Source organism: Mirounga leonina, unplaced genomic scaffold, assembly GCF_011800145.1.
Source record: "Mirounga leonina isolate KUSES-001 unplaced genomic scaffold, KU_Mleo_1.0 Mir_125, whole genome shotgun sequence".
Taxonomy (NCBI): Eukaryota; Metazoa; Chordata; class Mammalia; order Carnivora; family Phocidae; genus Mirounga; species Mirounga leonina.
The window spans coordinates 73453049-73470020 of NW_023270305.1; the positions used below are offsets into that span (position 1 = coordinate 73453049).

Sequence of the window (16972 nt, forward strand, 5' to 3'; positions counted from 1 at the left end):
AACCCTGTTTGTTTTTCAGAGTCCATCGTCTCTCATGGTTCGTCTACCCCTCCGATTTCCCCTGCTTCATTCTTCCCCTCCCGCTACCTTCTTCTTCTTCTTTTTTTCTTAACATATATTGCATTATTTGTTTCAGAGGTACAGATCTGAGATTCAACAGTCTTGCACAATTCACAGAGCTTACCAGAGCACATACCCTCCCCAGTGTCTATCACCCAGTCACCCCATCCCTCTCACCCCACCCCCCACTCCAACAACACTCAGTTTGTTTCCTGCGATTAAGAATTCCTCATATCAGTGAGATCATATGATACATGTCTTTCTCTGTTTATAGCATAAGAAATTTGAGTAAAAATAATAAAAACCAACATTTATTAAGTGCCAGTTAAATGCCAGAGATTTTCCTTGCTTTATCTCATTTAATGCTTCTAGCCAGTCAATGAGGTAGATATTATTATCCTCCCTGTTTTCAGAAAAGGATGCTTTGAAAGGTAGCTAATCGGGTTAAGTCCACCTGGCCAGATGTAGAAGAAGCAGAAGTAGATCCCTGGAATCCATTTCAAATTCTTCCATAAACACTCTGTGTGGTACTGTTCTTTTTGAACAAATAGACCGTAATTAACAAAATTCTTTCAAATGAAAAATTTGGAAACTAGGTTTTAAATGTATTTTATGAAACTTGTTCTGCTGCTCTTTTTTTTTTTTTTTTTCTGTGTAAATTTCATGGAAACCTAGAACTTTCTTTGAGTTACTGCACATGAGTTTGGTCATGTGTTATGCTACCTCCTCTTCCTTCCCAATTTACAGAGACCATATGATTCCAGGATAATCCTGGCTGACACCTAGAGTCTGGCATAATTATCAATCGTTCTTCTCTACTCTCAAAAACGCCCTTGTGTGGATGATAATTACAAGACCACCTTAATCATTCATTGAACATGCCGAGGTGTCATATTGCGGCTGCCCACTAGGTGTCAGCAGCGCAACCCCCCGGAAAACGCTCAAGGAGAGCATTACATTACAAAAGTCCTATCAGAGCAAATAATTAAGTGCAGGAGCTACCTGCAGCCTTGCCCATTCAAAACAAGTGTGAGAGCAGGGGGAGGAGAGAAGGAGCAGGTGCAGGACAGGTAGCTCCTTACTGAGACCGGGTGGAGAGGGAAGGATTCCCTTCCTAGTCAGAAGGACTCCAGTGATCTTTGGAATGCACACCGTGGTACCCCTTTTAATTTTCACTCACAAGATGACACCAGTGTGCAGTGAAGTGAGGAAACAGCGTTGAAGGAAGGCATGCTTTTCCCTGGCCCTTGAGCCAGAAGCTGACTTATCTGGACGCAAATCCTTTAAAGGTGATTTGAAAACATCGACACTCAGAATTCAATGACACGCTCGGACTTTTCTTGGGATGACCCACAGACTGCACGTATATTACCTCTGACCCAGGTAGACGCCTCTGCTCTCTAGAAACCCTCCTCACGGCCGATGTGTGGCTCACAACCACACACAGGGTAGGAGAAGCCCACAGCATGGGTTTTCAGATGCTTGTGCCTTTCAGTCCTTGGAACTGGGTGCTCCTGCCAGTGGCCCTCAAGTGTTCTGAAGCATCTTCAGATTTGATCGAAGCCACAAATTCCACTGCCCAGCATGAAGCTAACGTTCGGTTTGCTGCTGCCAGTTCAGAGGTAAACGAGAAGATATCTGTTTTTGCCCTGGATTATGACTACGTGCAAATTCCTTATGAGGTCACCCTCTGGATACTTCTAGCATCCCTTGCAAAAATAGGTAAGTCCCCCAAACACCTGGTTGTGGGAATCGTTCTCCATGTGCCTCGTAGGTGGTGAACTACACAGATTTTAACTGTTACTACTATTACATAAAAAAAAAAATCTGTTCCTTAGAGTCAAGGGGAAGTCGTAACTGCTTTTTATAAAGCCACGTAACACCTCAGGATTGTGCTTTGAAATTTGAGCATACTTCTGGGTTCTGGGATTTCTTCTTATTTCAGGGTGACACCTATGTGACATTATTGGCATGTAAAAATCTCAAGTTCTATGCCTTAAAAACTAGAGCATAAGGCATTAGTCCTTGGGATGATGCCCATTGGAAATTACAGAATATTCTTCTGTAGAATATTCTTCCTTCATTCTTGGCCATGTAACTGTGGGCTTCATCAATGACTCCCTTTGTTTATTCCTCAAAAGTGACATGTATTCCTTGCAGAATGACAAAAAGCAAGGAACAAGACAATCACAGGCCACTCTTATATCACTCAGTGGTGGGATGTGGGGGCATAAGAGAGGGTATGTCGGTAACATACTGGTTTACGCCTGAGCCAAATGGCACTACTGGGACACCTCAGGTTTCCTTTGTGAAATAAAGGGAATTTGAGTTCATGAATTAAATTCTAATCAAAATAATGGTTTACACTCTGTGATCAGTTAATCCCTAACTCCACCCGCTTGTCTCCCTAAAACCAGCTTATTCCAAAGTGAAAAACTGATACAGTTATCTCAATTATTAAGCATGACATCTCCTTTGCCTCTGTTACGATCTTTGTTACTTGAGTAGATAAATTGTCCTATTGGGATAGAATCTATGATTCATTTTGATGCTTCTTTATAATTTTCCTCTAGCCTGGGTGTGAAGTAAGGGTTGATCCATGGGATCTGGCAGATAACTCCCGGGGATCAGGACTGTGGGCTCTGTCTACTCATCTAACTCCCTCCCCGGGGACGACGGGGGTACTGGTGTATTCACTAGATGGTCCTTCACAATTGCTATTCATTTTGAGCTAGTAAAGTGTGAAGAGTGAATGGAAATTGTTAATTTGAAGAACTCCTGTGTGATTTGTCAAAGCATTAAATTACACAAAGGGTCTCACGTTATTTCTAAAAAGTGCTCAGGTGAAAAATGGCTTTCTAACGGGTTAATGTTCTCAGTTCAGAGCTAGGGTCCTACCACCTTTCATGCAACCACATGGGCACTGAGATCATTCAAAGTGATCTTATGTGGATCTTGAGTTTTCCTTTGTGAACAATACTGTCTCCACCCACTCCTTCCCTCTTTACAGTAATGGCGGAAGTTGGTCTGGGAGTCAAGGAACTAGAGCTGCCACTGACCAGCTAGTCACCTTGTCTTTCTAAGTCTCCGTGTACCCAGCTGTGAAATTATTTCTAAGACCTCCTTTTGGTGCAAATAAGGATTTTCTAGTGGCAAAGAGGTTTACATTCTATGTCAGTAAAAGGCTCAATACAGAAGGATATATTTTATCTTGGTTTTATATTAGCATAATACACAGATTGTTTTTTTTTTTAGAGTATTGTACATACCCAGACCCACTATGTCTAGAAGCTCAGAGGATGGTAAGGACACTGTTGTTCACAGGACTACTGACTTAAATGTTCTTGGTTTTCATTTTGGTGAAATTCAACATATTTTAGAAAAAGAAACTAACTTCAGTAGGTTATCGGTTGGATCATGCTTATTGAAATATAATTTCATATTTGCTAGTCTTTAAGAACTCATACTATTTCTATATTGCACATGAAAAGAAGGCTATACTTAATGATTATTATTTCTTATGTGTCAAGTACTGGGCTTGTAGTTTTATATGTGGTGGTTCATTTGCCTGGGGCAAAAAAAAAATGACATAAAACTTTCACACATAAGGAATCTATATAGATTTTTTTAGATTCTATATTGTAAAACTTGAATCAAAACATAATTAATAATCATTACATTTAACATTCATTCTTTCACTCAGTCGTTCTGTCAAGACACATTTATTGAATGCCCCTACCATATGTGGGAATGACCATGGTTCCTGGCCTTAAGGGGCTTAGTGTAATGGGGAAAACAGATGAATCTAGCACTGCCTGGTAGGCATTTGGACATAAGAACATCATGATTCTCCTCCAATCCTTTTTAAAACAGCCAACTATGTGTGTTATAGAAGAATATTATAGAACAACGATAATACAGAGTCACCTCAGATTTTGTTGTTTATCTTTTATTTTGGTTCTGCTTCTTGGCGCATTACAGAAGGGTGTTCCTTGAATCATTGGGCAGAATGGAATTGAACGGCCCTCTTTGACTTTCAGGCAGGACGTTGTTATTTGTGGCCATTTAAATTTCAGGCACTAGAGTTGTAGACTCTCAAAGTGACTGACTCTGCTGTCCATCAGGAAAGGGAAGGAGAGTTGTAGAGTGTGATGCACACGGCATTTCTCCTTACAATGCCCTACTTTACAGTGCATGGCGCCTCTTCCTGCTACCACTGCCTAGGTGTAATTTGGCTCAAGACAGGTGCATGTTGGATGCGTTTCAGGAAACTCGATTCCTGGAAGAAGGACCAAACTGGGGAGACACAGGGCCAGAGAAAATCACACTGTAGGCTCTTCCACCTCTTTTACATGTTAAAAAATTCAGTGTAGTTAAAATAAACACTAACTGAAGAAGAGGAAGAAGGAGGAGGAGGGCAGGGAGGAGGAAGGGAAAGTTGTTGTTAGGAAATGGAGAGAGTAGTACTCTCAAACTCTTGAAGGAGGCCTTAAAATGGTCTTGAAGCCAGTGGGTAGGCTTGTGGTTTTGGACAATGTCCCTTGATACTAATTATATTCTATCATAATAACCTGCCCGCTGATAACAAAGGAAATTCAAAGCTGTGATCAGGGAAACCTACATGCTCTTTGGATGGCTGTACTTAAAATTCCTTTTAGGGAGCCTGGGTGGCTCAGTCGTTAAGCGTCTGCCTTTGGCTCGGGTCGTGATCCCAGGGTCCTGGGATCGAGTCCCACATCAGGCTCCCTGCTCAGCAGGAGGCCTGCTTCTCCCTCTCCCACTCCCCCCACTTGTGTTCCCTCTCTCGCTGTCTCTCTCTCTCTGTGGAAAAATAAATAAAATCTTTTAAAAAAATATTCCTTTTATTTTATTGTAATTTTTTTATTTAAAGTTTTATTTAAATTGTCACTTACATATAACACCCAGTGCTCATCACAACAAGTGCCCTCCTTAATACCCATCACCCATTTAGCCCATCCCCCTCACCCACCTCCCCCCATCAACCCTCAGTTTGTTCTCTAGAGTTAAGAGTCTCTTATGGTTTGCTTCTCTCTCTTTTTTCTCCCCTCATGTTCATCTGTTTTGTTTCTTAAATTCCACCTATGAGTGAAATCATGTGGTATTTATCTTTCTCTGACTTATTTCGTTTAGCATAATACACTCGAGCTCCATCCACATTGTTGCAAATGGCAAGATTTCATTCTTTTTGATGGCTGAGTAATATTCCATTGTATATATACACCACATCTTCTTTATCCATTCATAAGTTGATGGACACTTGCACTCTTTCCATAGTTTGGCTATTGTTGATAATGCTGCTATAAACGTTGGGGTGCATGTGCCCCTTCGAATCTATATTTTTGTATCCTTTGGGTAAATACCTAGTAGTACAATTGCTGGGCCATAAGGTAGTTCTATTTTTAACTTTTTGAGGAGCCATCATACTGTTTTCCAGCTTGGCTGCACCAATTTGCATTCCCAAAACCCCCAAAATATATAATCCAGTTAAGAAATGAGCAGAAGACATGAACAGACATTTTTCCAAAGAAGACATCCAGATGGCCAACAGACACATGAAAAGATGTTCAACATCACTCATCACCAGAGAAATACAAATCAAAACCAGAATGAAATACCACCTCCTACCTGTCAGAATGGTTAAAATGGAATTAAAATTAAAATTCCTAAGGAGACATTCAGTGGCTCCCTGTGGCCTGTGGGAGAAATCTTTACTCCTTAGCCTTGAACTCAAGACCCTCTCTTATTTGGCTCAATCATCTCCTGACTCTTCTTCCAATATTCTTCTTCATTCATAATTTGCTCCAGCCAGGTGGATCTCCTCAATGAATGTCAGACATATCTGACTGGGCCATTCCTGTCTCTCTACTTTTTCTCTTGGAGTTCTCCCCACCTAAAATCTCTTCCATTCTGCTGTCCAACTATGTAAGTCCTAGTCATCCCCCAACAACCCGTTCAATTTCTACTTCCCATATAAAAGCTTCTCTGGTGAACATTTAATTGGATCAATCATTCATGTACACACTTACAGATTCTTCCACCAAACAGACCAGCTGTCGTGGGCAAGACACATTGCTAAGCACTTTGGGGAGATAAAGAGTTGTATGCCATTCTGTCCAAGTTGGAAGAATTTGGAGGTTAGTAGGAGAGATAAGGCATGCACAGAAAACGATAGAAAAAGAACATTGTTGTTAGACAGATACTGATAAAATATTACAGTAATTCAGAGGAAGACATATGATTTCCTTGGGAAGTGGTTGGGAAAAGTTTAATTTTGAAGATCGAGCAGGACCTAAATAAGTTGAAGAAAAGAACAATCCAGGCAGGAATAAATGAAGACAGGAAAGGTGAACCACAGGGTAAAGGTGTGTGGTTGGCTATAACGTAGGATGCACACGGGTAGTGTTGGGTGGGAGGGATATTGACTTGGAGAGAACCCCAGAGTGGCCTGCTGTGCTCTGATCTCTTCTCCTGTTTGTTGATATAGTCAATATACACTTCACTGCATTCTTCTATGTTGCCTTGTTTTTGTCTCTTATTTGTTAATGTCTTATTTCTGAAATTTCATCAATAGCTGGAATTGTAATAAACATGTTTGGTTCACCATGTCACACACAGTGCTTGGCAGTGAGTTGGTCTTGGCCCAAGGATGCTTCACAAATAACCCTCAGTTTAAAATCTGTGAGATGCTTTGTGTGCCTTCAGATGTCTTAGGTGGGGAATGAGATGAGTATAGATACATGTGGTTTGGAAAAGTCATCTGGCAGCGGAAGTTGGAATGAGCCGCGGGGTTGAGGGTGAGATACGAGGTCAGTAAGCCAGTGCAGAAGTCAGGATGGGAAATGGGGAGCCCCTACATAAAGGTGGTAACTGTACAAATAGGGAGGAGGAGACGGTCTTAAGGGACAGCTACTGAGACATAGATGACGAGAAAGGGAATTGCACAAGGGCAAAGTGATGGGGATTCAGGGAATGCAACTTGATTTCCTTCCTTTTTTTAAAAGATTTATTTATTTATTTTAGAAAGAGAGAGAGTTCGCAAGTGGAGGGAGGGGCAGAGGGAGAGAATCCACAAGTAGACTCCCCACTGAGCATGGAGCCCCATGCTCGGGGCACCATCCCACGACCCATAAGATCATGACCTGAGCCAAAACCAAGAGTCAGACGCTCAACCAACTGAGTCACCCAGGTGCCCCTTGATTTCCTTCTTACATGGCTGACCAGATGGCGTGTCATTGGTTAAATAAGGAAAATACAATAAAGGACTACATTTTCATTCATTGGTTTGGTGGAAGGGAAGTTTGGAAGAAGCTGATGTTTAGGTGACTGTTATTGACTCTGAATGGGCCTCAAAGGTGGGTTTTGCAGGAATGCAAAGGAGCTCCACCCTCCTTGCTCCTCTTTCCCAACTGCCCTCTCAGACCCTGTAAGGGGGGAAGCAGGAAGGAGGAGGGGGAGGGGACAGCTGGCTGAGGACTGCTCTGAGACCTGCACTGGGCCTGGCATGTTAAGTACTTGACCTGATTGAAAGACCCCATGACATTTCTAGTTCCCACTAAAGATGGGGTGCTGAGGCTCAGGGATGCAAACCAGCCTACCCAAGGTCCCCTCTGCTTAGTTTTAGAAGACCTCTTCTACACCAGTCCCCTGGTATCTTCTTGACCAGAGCCATTTTACTTGCAAACATCTAAATGTGATTCTCCGCTCTTCCCTAGGCTTCCATCTTTACCACAGACTGCCAGGCCTCATGCCAGAAAGCTGCCTCCTCATCATCGTTGGGGCTCTGGTGGGTGCCATCATCTTTGGCACCGACCATAAATCTCCTCCTGTCATGGATTCAAGCATCTACTTCCTGTACCTCCTTCCACCCATTGTCCTGGAGGGTGGTTACTTCATGCCCACCCGGCCCTTCTTTGAGAACATTGGGTCCATCCTGTGGTGGGCAGGCCTGGGGGCCCTTATCAATGCCTTTGGCATTGGCCTCTCCCTCTACCTCATCTGCCAGATCAAAGCCTTTGGCCTCAGTGACGTCAACCTGCTTCAGAACCTGCTGTTTGGCAGCCTGATCTCGGCCGTGGACCCCGTGGCTGTGCTGGCTGTGTTCGAGGAGGCACGGGTGAATGAGCCACTCTACATGATGATCTTCGGGGAGGCCCTTCTCAATGACGGCATTAGTGTGGTGAGATGTCAAAGAACGTCCCCAGGGAGAGCAGGGGTCAGGGTGGAGCTGGAGACAGGAGTCCGTCCTCGGGGCAAATGGAGAAGGCTGAGCGGGACTTGGCCTTGGCAGGGCAGGGATAGGCTTTGGTCAATGGAGTGTGACCCGAGTTCTGGTGACTTCCCTTAGGATCTGCATCAAGTACGTGATTGCTCACTAATGCTGCTTGTCAATCACTAGCCAAATAAATGGCTTCTTTAAAGAGAGAAAAAGGAGAGGACATACCAATCATTGTTTAGTTAAATTCAAGTTTTCACTTAGCAAACAAGAAACAGTTGCCAAGGGCTCGTCTGGTTTTCACACTGGAATAAACAGTACTTAACCATTTTTCTTTTCTCTCGTTCACTGGACCTCATCCTCCTTCTCTTTATATACTTTTTGTTTGTTTTGTTTTGTTTTTAACATGTTGCATGAGATGATGAAGTTAAATAAAAGATGGGGTAGGAAGGGAGTTGAAAAGGATTTGCAAAAATGTGTTAGCTGGCATATCAGTCTTGATTACCTGTCTCCTCCAGAATATGTGAATGAGGCATTTTTGCGTTAGGACTCCTTTTGGAGAGAAGCTGAGAAAAATTTAACGGGCTAAGTCAACACATAGCGTTAAGGGCCAGAAGGTGTCCTGGGTGCTGGAATATTCAGACTAGCCACTCCCATTGCTTAGTTATGTTACATTACTACAAACCTTCACCATGTGTTAGTCTATGAGACTTTATATCGTTTGATTTACTTTTCTTACCTTTAAATTTCTATCACATCACATAAGTGATCCTAGAATGCATTTTCAGCGTAGAAGACTCAAACAGTACAAAATTACACAGCATAAAAACACAAAAGCCTCCCCTTGTCCCTCTCCTCACCCTCTAAGCAACTTCTTTGATCAGTTTGGCATTTTCCTTCCCTGTCTTTATTATATGTATATATGTATATATGCATACAGACACACACATATATGTAGGTGTATATTATTTTGCATAAATTGGGTGCGGGTATATGTATTGCTTAAATATAACAAGTCCTGGAACTCATTCTATATCATTTCAGTAGTTAGGTAGTATTTCGCAGATTACATTGACAATAATTTATTTAACCATTTCCTGACGGATGGATATTCCGGTTGCTACCAATCTTTCAATTTTAAAAAATACAATGTTGCGATGAATATTCTCATTTCTGCATGCATCTCTTTTTGTCTTTGTGAGTATTTTGTAGGCTATATTGTCGGAAGTGAAATTTCGAAAGTGGATACCTTCAAAAATTTGAAAGATGCTGCTGTTTTAATCACCTCGTCTTCATCGGGTTGATGAGGGAAGGATTCCTGCCCCAGGGATAAGGAATGACAGCTGACAATAAAGGGATGACACCAATTAGACACATACACTCACAGCCCAGGGGATGAGGACACCGCACATGACACAGGGCCACATGGGTGCTGCACTTGGGAACAGAGAGAACAATGAGGGGTATGGGGTTAAGGTTTTGTAGTAACAAGAAGAGAGGTGCCTCCTGGTTCCCAGAGGATGACGTGATTGGCTTATTTTGCATAATTCCACAGGCTGTCAGGAGACTGACACCTAATACTCAGGGATGAACAGGTGTTGCGCCCGGTCCGACTGGTAAGGGGGGCTATTTGGCCAGCAAGCGATCAGATTGGGGAAGAGAGCTTGCAGTTATGTCATTCAGGACCCTCCCAGCTTTACCAAATGTCAAGGTAGCACATAGCATTGGACCTTAATTTTAGGTCTTATACCATAGTTGCTAGAATTTTCCAAAACTCCTTATGGTCTTACATTTTCCATAGTGCATTAAATATTAATATAGTAAATATTTTCTTTATCGAAGCCCACAAGGGACACTGCTTCTTAATGTTTTCCAATCGAATGAGCAAAAACAGGTTAGGCATGTTTGTTTTAATTTGTATATATCTCTTCAATGATCTTGGATCATTAGTTTTTCTCATTCTGTAAACTGGAAGTTCATATCCTCTTAGGGTTGCCAGACTTAAAAAAAAAAAAGCAAAAAAAACAAAAAACAAAACTCAGGACACTCAGTTAAATTGAAATTTCATATAAACAATGGATTTTTTTTATAAGTATGTCCCAATTATTGTACGCAAGTATCACATCCTGTCCATTTTTCTTTGCTGTTTTTTAATTTTTTAATTATCTCGTAGAAACTCATTAAATTATCTAAATTTTAAACCTTTGAGTATTACATGCAAATCAAATACTTTCTCTCATTCTGTAACTTAAAATTTTTTAAACTATGGTATTATTTATCCCATAAAAGTTTTACATTTTTATGAGCTCAAACCTAATGCACTCTTCTATTGCCCCTGGGTTTCATATTTTGTTTGCAGAGATTGCATCTAATCAAAGAACATGCAAACCTTATACTTCTTTTTTTTTTTAAAGATTTTATTTATTTATTTTAGAGAGAGAGAGTGAGTGCCAGCGGGGGGTGGGGCAGAGGGGGAGAGAGAATCTTAAGCAGACTCCCTGCTAAGTGCAGAGTCTGGCACGGGGCTCCATCTCACAACCCTGAGATCATGACCCGAGCTGAAATCAAGAGTCGGCCACTTATCCGACTGAACCACGCAGGCGCCCCACAAACATTGTTTTTTTCTTTTTCCCCTTTTACAATTAGCTATTTAATTCATCTGGCACACAATACTTTATAGTGAGGACTTCATGCAAAAAACGATAGTACAGGGGCAAAAGGCTCCTAAAAAGTAATCCAAGATATATAGGGTGGACTCACCAAGTGAAGGAGACCCATACATGAGGTTGGAAGTCAATTTATTGATTCATAATGCGAATCTCCAGCTATTCAGCAAGATGCTAGACTCATCAAGGCTCCACAGTCTTTTCTTCTGGGCAAGTTCCACAGGAAGCCAGTTTGTCAGAAACTGGGAGGAGAGACTGGGACTCCAGACTCCAGACTCCTGCCATGTGCCTCAGAATCACCTCAGTGGGGCTCATGAATATTTGGATGTCCAAACTCCATCCCAGACTCTCCGAGAATGGAACCTGGCCATCTGTATTTTAAACAGTCACCTCAGGTGATGGCTGACGTTTAAGAACTCGTGTCTTCTTGCCTTTAAGTTGAGAGTAGCTGATGTATCTTGACCTAAAGCAAAGTTATGTTTGGAACAAAGGCTGCTCTCTTCTCACACTGGGCCGGATTGACTCTGAGATCCGCTTTCCTCACCCCATTCTGTCTTTAGATATTTCATCCTCTCCATGTTATTACAGTGGAGAAAGTGGCCTCAGCTGGGAACCTATCCACTCCCAAGATGGCCCCTCTGAGCCGTGATGTGTTCATTTCACAGTTCATCTCCCAAAGATTTCACTTAAATCCAAGTTATTTGCTGTTACTTGCTTAGGGCAGCCCTCACTCCCAGCAGCGTCACTGAGGAGGTTTATCTGTGATAACATCAAAGCCGCCTCTTGGCAGCCCATTCTGAGGTAATTAATTCTTCAACCTTTCCTTCACCAATGACTTTCTAAATACCACCTCTTGTAATTTTCCCAGAATGTGCTATTTATAACACTGGACTCTGCTACCTCTTTGGTATTGCCTCTGAACTTGAGAATCTGATGTCCCCCTGAATCTTCTCCTAGATTTTACATGTAGAGCCAATCACAGCTTGGTTTCTGGTCGGGGTTTCTTGGCTAGCAACATTTGTTTGACTTTTCCAAAGTTTAATTGTTTCCACTTGGACTTTTTTTTTAATGATCATTTCGAAATAAAATTGTAATTTTCAACCGACCAGAGTATCTGCTGAGGGCACTGCTATGACCTCCAATGGGCGAAGCTGTTGCAGTGTTGGCTCCGGGGGGGGTCGCCCACACGTCACTCCCGGGTCACTCTGTGGTCACCCACAGCACAGTGAGTATCAAGTGTGTGCTGGGGCCCAGTGTGAAACCAGAGAAGCTCCAGGGCCAGATTTAGAAAGCAGTTTGAAAGCAACTGGTATTTAATGCAGTCCAGTTGTATTTTGAGCAAAGGGCCTTGAACTCACCCTTTCGTTGGGGAAGGGGCCTTCCCAAAGGCCACAGTCATAAGCATGCTCTTTCAGCAGAAAGTCTGACTCATCTGGAAAGCGATCTGTGATTTGTGGGTTACATGTGACAACTCCACAGCCCTTTATCCACTGAAGAGCTGCTTTCTCAGTAAAGAGGAGCTGTTCCGGAACTGTCGAAATACCACTTAATCAGATATTCCAGGTCTCTTGTCCCACGTATTTCTCCCTCTTGCTGAACATTTCACCAGAACACACCCTTAATGGTGGGCAGAGGGAGCAGAGACAAAACCCAAATAACTCTAATATGATAACTAGTATCCCCAGTTGAATCTCATGGCCAAAGTCACAGCAGGTGACTATATCCAGCTACTATATCTGGGCCCTGTGTGGGGTCACTTCAACCCTCAGTATTTTATTAAATTCTTGCATTTTACTATGACACATGACTTAATAACCACATTTCACAGATGAAGAAAACAAGGCAAAGGAAGTTAAATTGAACAAGGGCATGCTGCCTGACTAAGGACAGTCTGGACAAGATACACAGCTCTGTCCTATTCCAATCTCTTTCCTTGTATTATTACCTCTTGCCTTTCTTCCCTTTCTCTTTCTTTCTTTCTTTCTTTCTTTCTTTCTTTCTTTCTTTCTTTCTTTCTTTCTTTCTTTCTTTCTTCTTTCTTTCTTTCCCTCTCTTTCTCTCTAAAGATTTTATTTTTAAGTAATCTCTACACCCAACATGGGGCTTGAACTCACAACCCCTGAGATCAAGAGTTGCATGCTCTACCCACTGAGGCAGCCAGGCGCCCCATCGAGTTTTCAGCTCCTGGAGCCCAGAGGGATGTGAGAGAACCTGCGTGTTACCTCCGAGTGCACTGGGCTCACGTCCACTTAGCAGTGAAGCCAGTGTTCTTTCTCAGAATTGGCTCACTGGGCAGAGTCCAACCTGCAGCTCCAGGAAAGATCGTGATCATCTCTGTGCCTCATTTCTGTAAAATTGGGATGATGATATTCCTTAGCTCATAAGGTCACTGGAAAATTGATACTAAACTTCTAGTGTCTCGAGTACTCAGCATGCGGTGACTACTCAGTGAGGGTTGGCTGCCATTGTGTCACAATAGCTCCTAGACACAGCAGGGTGGTTGGCTTGCTCTGAGTGGGCAGCTGGTTTGAAATAAGGCACTACGTCATTTACTGTAAGCAGACGGTTCTCCCTGGATTTCCTGAGTCCGTTTGCTAAATAAGAAACATAGCAATGCTACCAAGGTCTCTTTTGGGTCCCATCTCTCCCCATCTTCCCCCTCCTCCATCTAATCTGAGAGGCCCAAGAAACCAGCACGGGCCCGGCCTGAGACTTGAGCTGAGCAGAGGACTCCAGAGCATGTCGGCTCCTGACTGGTACTCCATGCCATCCCTCACCTCTCCCTCTCCCCCTGCGCTTTCTTTCCCTCTGATTTTCATTCCTTTCCCTGGTGATATATTCATTTGGTATCTTGCTGTGCTGACGTCCACCCTCCAGGACAACAGTGAATGAGAAGAGTAGTAGAGGGAGGCAAATGAAAATGTCTGATCGAGCCCAGATCTTGGGCCCCTCACATGGATGGTGCTTCACGGAGATTTCCTTACTCAAGCTTCACAACAACCTAATGTGGCAGAGGCTGTTGTCCCCATGGCGTGAAGGGACAGTATGTAGGGGTTATGAGCAGAGACACCCCCGCCCCCACCTCGGACTCGAACATTTGGGTTCACATCTCCTGCTGGCTCTTCTCGCTTCTTTGAGCCTTTGAGTTCCTAGATCGCCAGGTGCTTATGGTTCTTCATTGTTATTTTTATTATAAAGACACAGACTGTCAGGAAGTTGTCTGTTGGATACAATTTATTCTGTGGCTCAGGATCCAAAAGATATAGTGAAAAGTTGCCCTCCCACTGCTTTTCCAGGCTGCTCTCCTAAGCTGGCAAACCATAGCACCAGTTTCTTCACAGAGAGCTTCTACCTTTCATTCAATTTACCCCTCTGTTTATTATGAATGCCTGTTGCTGGCCTTAGATCCTAAATTGCCAGACCCCTTATGCTAGAATTCCCTGCCCTCCTCTCATCTCATCTTGCCATCCCTTTGCCAGCCTAACTTGGCGAACTAGTTGCCAGGTGACCCCCGTGATTTCTCCCTGAGCAGCTCCTGCCATCATTCCCGGGACCAGCGTGCCTCACTGAGCCTTTAAGCGCTGCTGAGTCAATGGCTGGAATGCAGGAATGAAGGCCACACAAAGAGTGAATCAATGGATGGGGGGTTTGGGGACTAGGAGAGACTGTGCAGAGGCTGTTCTTGCCCAGCTCCGGCCATGTCCAGGACCACGGCTCTCCCTCCCCGACTCCCAAGAGTGACACTCAGTTTGAACTTGGATTTGTCAAGGAAGCTTCGAGCAAACTGGGGTGCTCCCCTCTGACACACTGCTCCAACACTGAACGGCAGGATTGCTCCCTGAGCCTAAATGCTTGAGGTGGGTAGATACTAGTGGGGGAGAAGTGTCCCAGTGTCCTTCCTTCTCACACCTTCAGGGAGCTTCTGTTCACGCTGGGGCTGTCCTGGGCACTGGGCATGTGAACATGAATGGTGGGCCTTTGACCCTTAGGGCAATCTCTTCATGGAGGAGGGGCAGCCATCGACCTTGCTAGTTTTGAGTACAAGATGGCAAGTTTAAACCAAGCTAGGACAATAGTGAATAGCTTGTCAGAGGAAGCTGCATGGATCTAGGAAAGATTTTTTTTTACCATATTTTATTTATTTATTTGACAGAGAGAGAGAGAGCGAACACAAGGAGGGGGAGGGGCAGAGGGAGAGAGAGAAGCAGGTTCCCTGCTGAGCAGGGAGCCCGATGCGGGGCTCAATCCCAGGACCCTGGGATCATGACCTGAGCCCAAGCCAGATGCTTAACCAACTGAGCCACCCAGGCATCCCAGGATCTGGGAAAGATTTTTAAAAACAGTTGTGTGGAGGTGAATTTTCTTTTATGATTTTCTCTAGTTTATGACTTTCCTCCCTTCAAGGGGTCCTAGCTCCAGTGATGTCATGTAAAGGCAGTAAAGTGTGGCCAAGAGCATGGATGGCGAGGCCATTGGCCTTAGTTCAATATCTGGTTGCGTGACTTGCAGCTGTGTGACTTTGCCCTAGTTACTGAACTCCTCTGGGCCTCAGTTTCTTTTCTGTAAAATGGAGATCAGGTTGTGTGAGAATTAAAGTGAGTTGATACACATAAACATGAAAATGGTGCCTGGCATAGAGTAAGTACAGAAGATTTGGTATTTGTAATATTGTGATTTATAATAAATATATATTTGGTCTTCATCCCCATTCAGGGCACAGAGTTCATAAAACCCTTGGAATTTTCAGGGATGACAGCTGTGAAGGTGTCTTTTTTATGTTAATGAGGTGACTTTTGAAAAGGCCCTAGGTCACCTAAGTTTTGGGGTCTGTTGCCAGGGAAGCCAACCATGTGAGTAGAGGGTTGGAACTTTCAGTCCCACTCCCAGACCTCCAGGGAGCAGAGAAAGGCTCTGCTTGGCCAATAGCCAATTATCTAATCAATCGTGCCTATGTAATGATGCCTTCATAAAAACCCAAAAGGGGGGCACCTGGATGGCTCAGTCAGTTAAGCATCTGCCTTTGGCTCAGGTCATGATCCCAGGGTCCTGGGATCGATCCCCGCATTGGTCTCCCTGCTCAGTGGGGAGCCTACTTCTCCCTCTCTTGCTGCTCCCCCTGCTCGTGCTCTCTCTGTGTCTCTCTCAGTCAAATAAATAAATAAAATCTTTAAACAAAACCAAAACCAAAACCAAAAACAAAAGCCCAAAAGGACCAGGTTCTGAGTTTCTGGGTTGGTGAACGTGGAGATTCCAGGACAGTGGTGTGTCTGGAGAGAGCATGGAAGCTCCACACACTGTCCCCATACCTCACCCTATGCATCTCTTCCATCTGGCTGGCCCTGAGTTATATCCTTCTATAACAAACTGGTCATCTGGTCAGTAAAATGCTTCTCGGAGTTCTGTGAGCCATTCTGACAAATTAATCGAATCCGAGGAGGGGGGCGATGGAACCTCCTTTCTATATCCAGTTGATCAGAGGCACAGGTGACAACCTGGACTTGTGACTGACATCTGGAGTGTGAGCGGGGAGGACATTTTTGTGGCACTGAGTCCTTAACCTGTGGGGTCTGACTCTATCTCCAATTGAGTTAATTGCTCGGAGTTGTAGGATAAATCACACACATCGATACTGGTGTCAGAGTCGGGTGTTAGTAATAATACAAGTCCACCTACGTCAGTACTTCCGAGCCAGAGATCTCACATCCTAAGTGAAGCCACATTGTCTGGTCCATCAGGCCACCTCAGCTTTTCCTAGAGAAGTGCTGTGCACAAACTTGACTCGTCAGTGGGTGTGGTAGGCAACGTTTTCTTGTCCTCTTTTTACCTCCTTATTTCCTTTCATTTTGTTCAGGCTCCTAAGAGAGGAGGTGAGAGGCTCCACATACAAGTAGACAGTTTCCTCTGGACAAGAATGTAGGCAGCTCAGGGTATAAGGTGGAGGTGAACCTTACAAGTTGTACGGTCTTGAGCAGGTGACTCAATCCATTTATGCCTCCATTTTCCAATGTGTACA

The 16972-nt window shown here is 43.7% G+C and overlaps 1 protein-coding gene across 1 annotated transcript in view; it reads left to right on the forward strand.

Moving 5' to 3' along the window:
* Positions 1-1526: 1526 nt before the first annotated feature.
* SLC9A4 (solute carrier family 9 member A4) overlaps positions 1527-16972 on the forward strand; it is a 67002-nt gene continuing 51556 nt past the window's right edge. Inside the window, exons 1-2 of the mRNA XM_035000512.1 lie at positions 1527-1782; positions 7794-8257. Coding sequence (XP_034856403.1) covers positions 1527-1782; positions 7794-8257 — 720 coding nt within the window. The remainder of the gene's footprint in view (positions 1783-7793; positions 8258-16972) is intronic.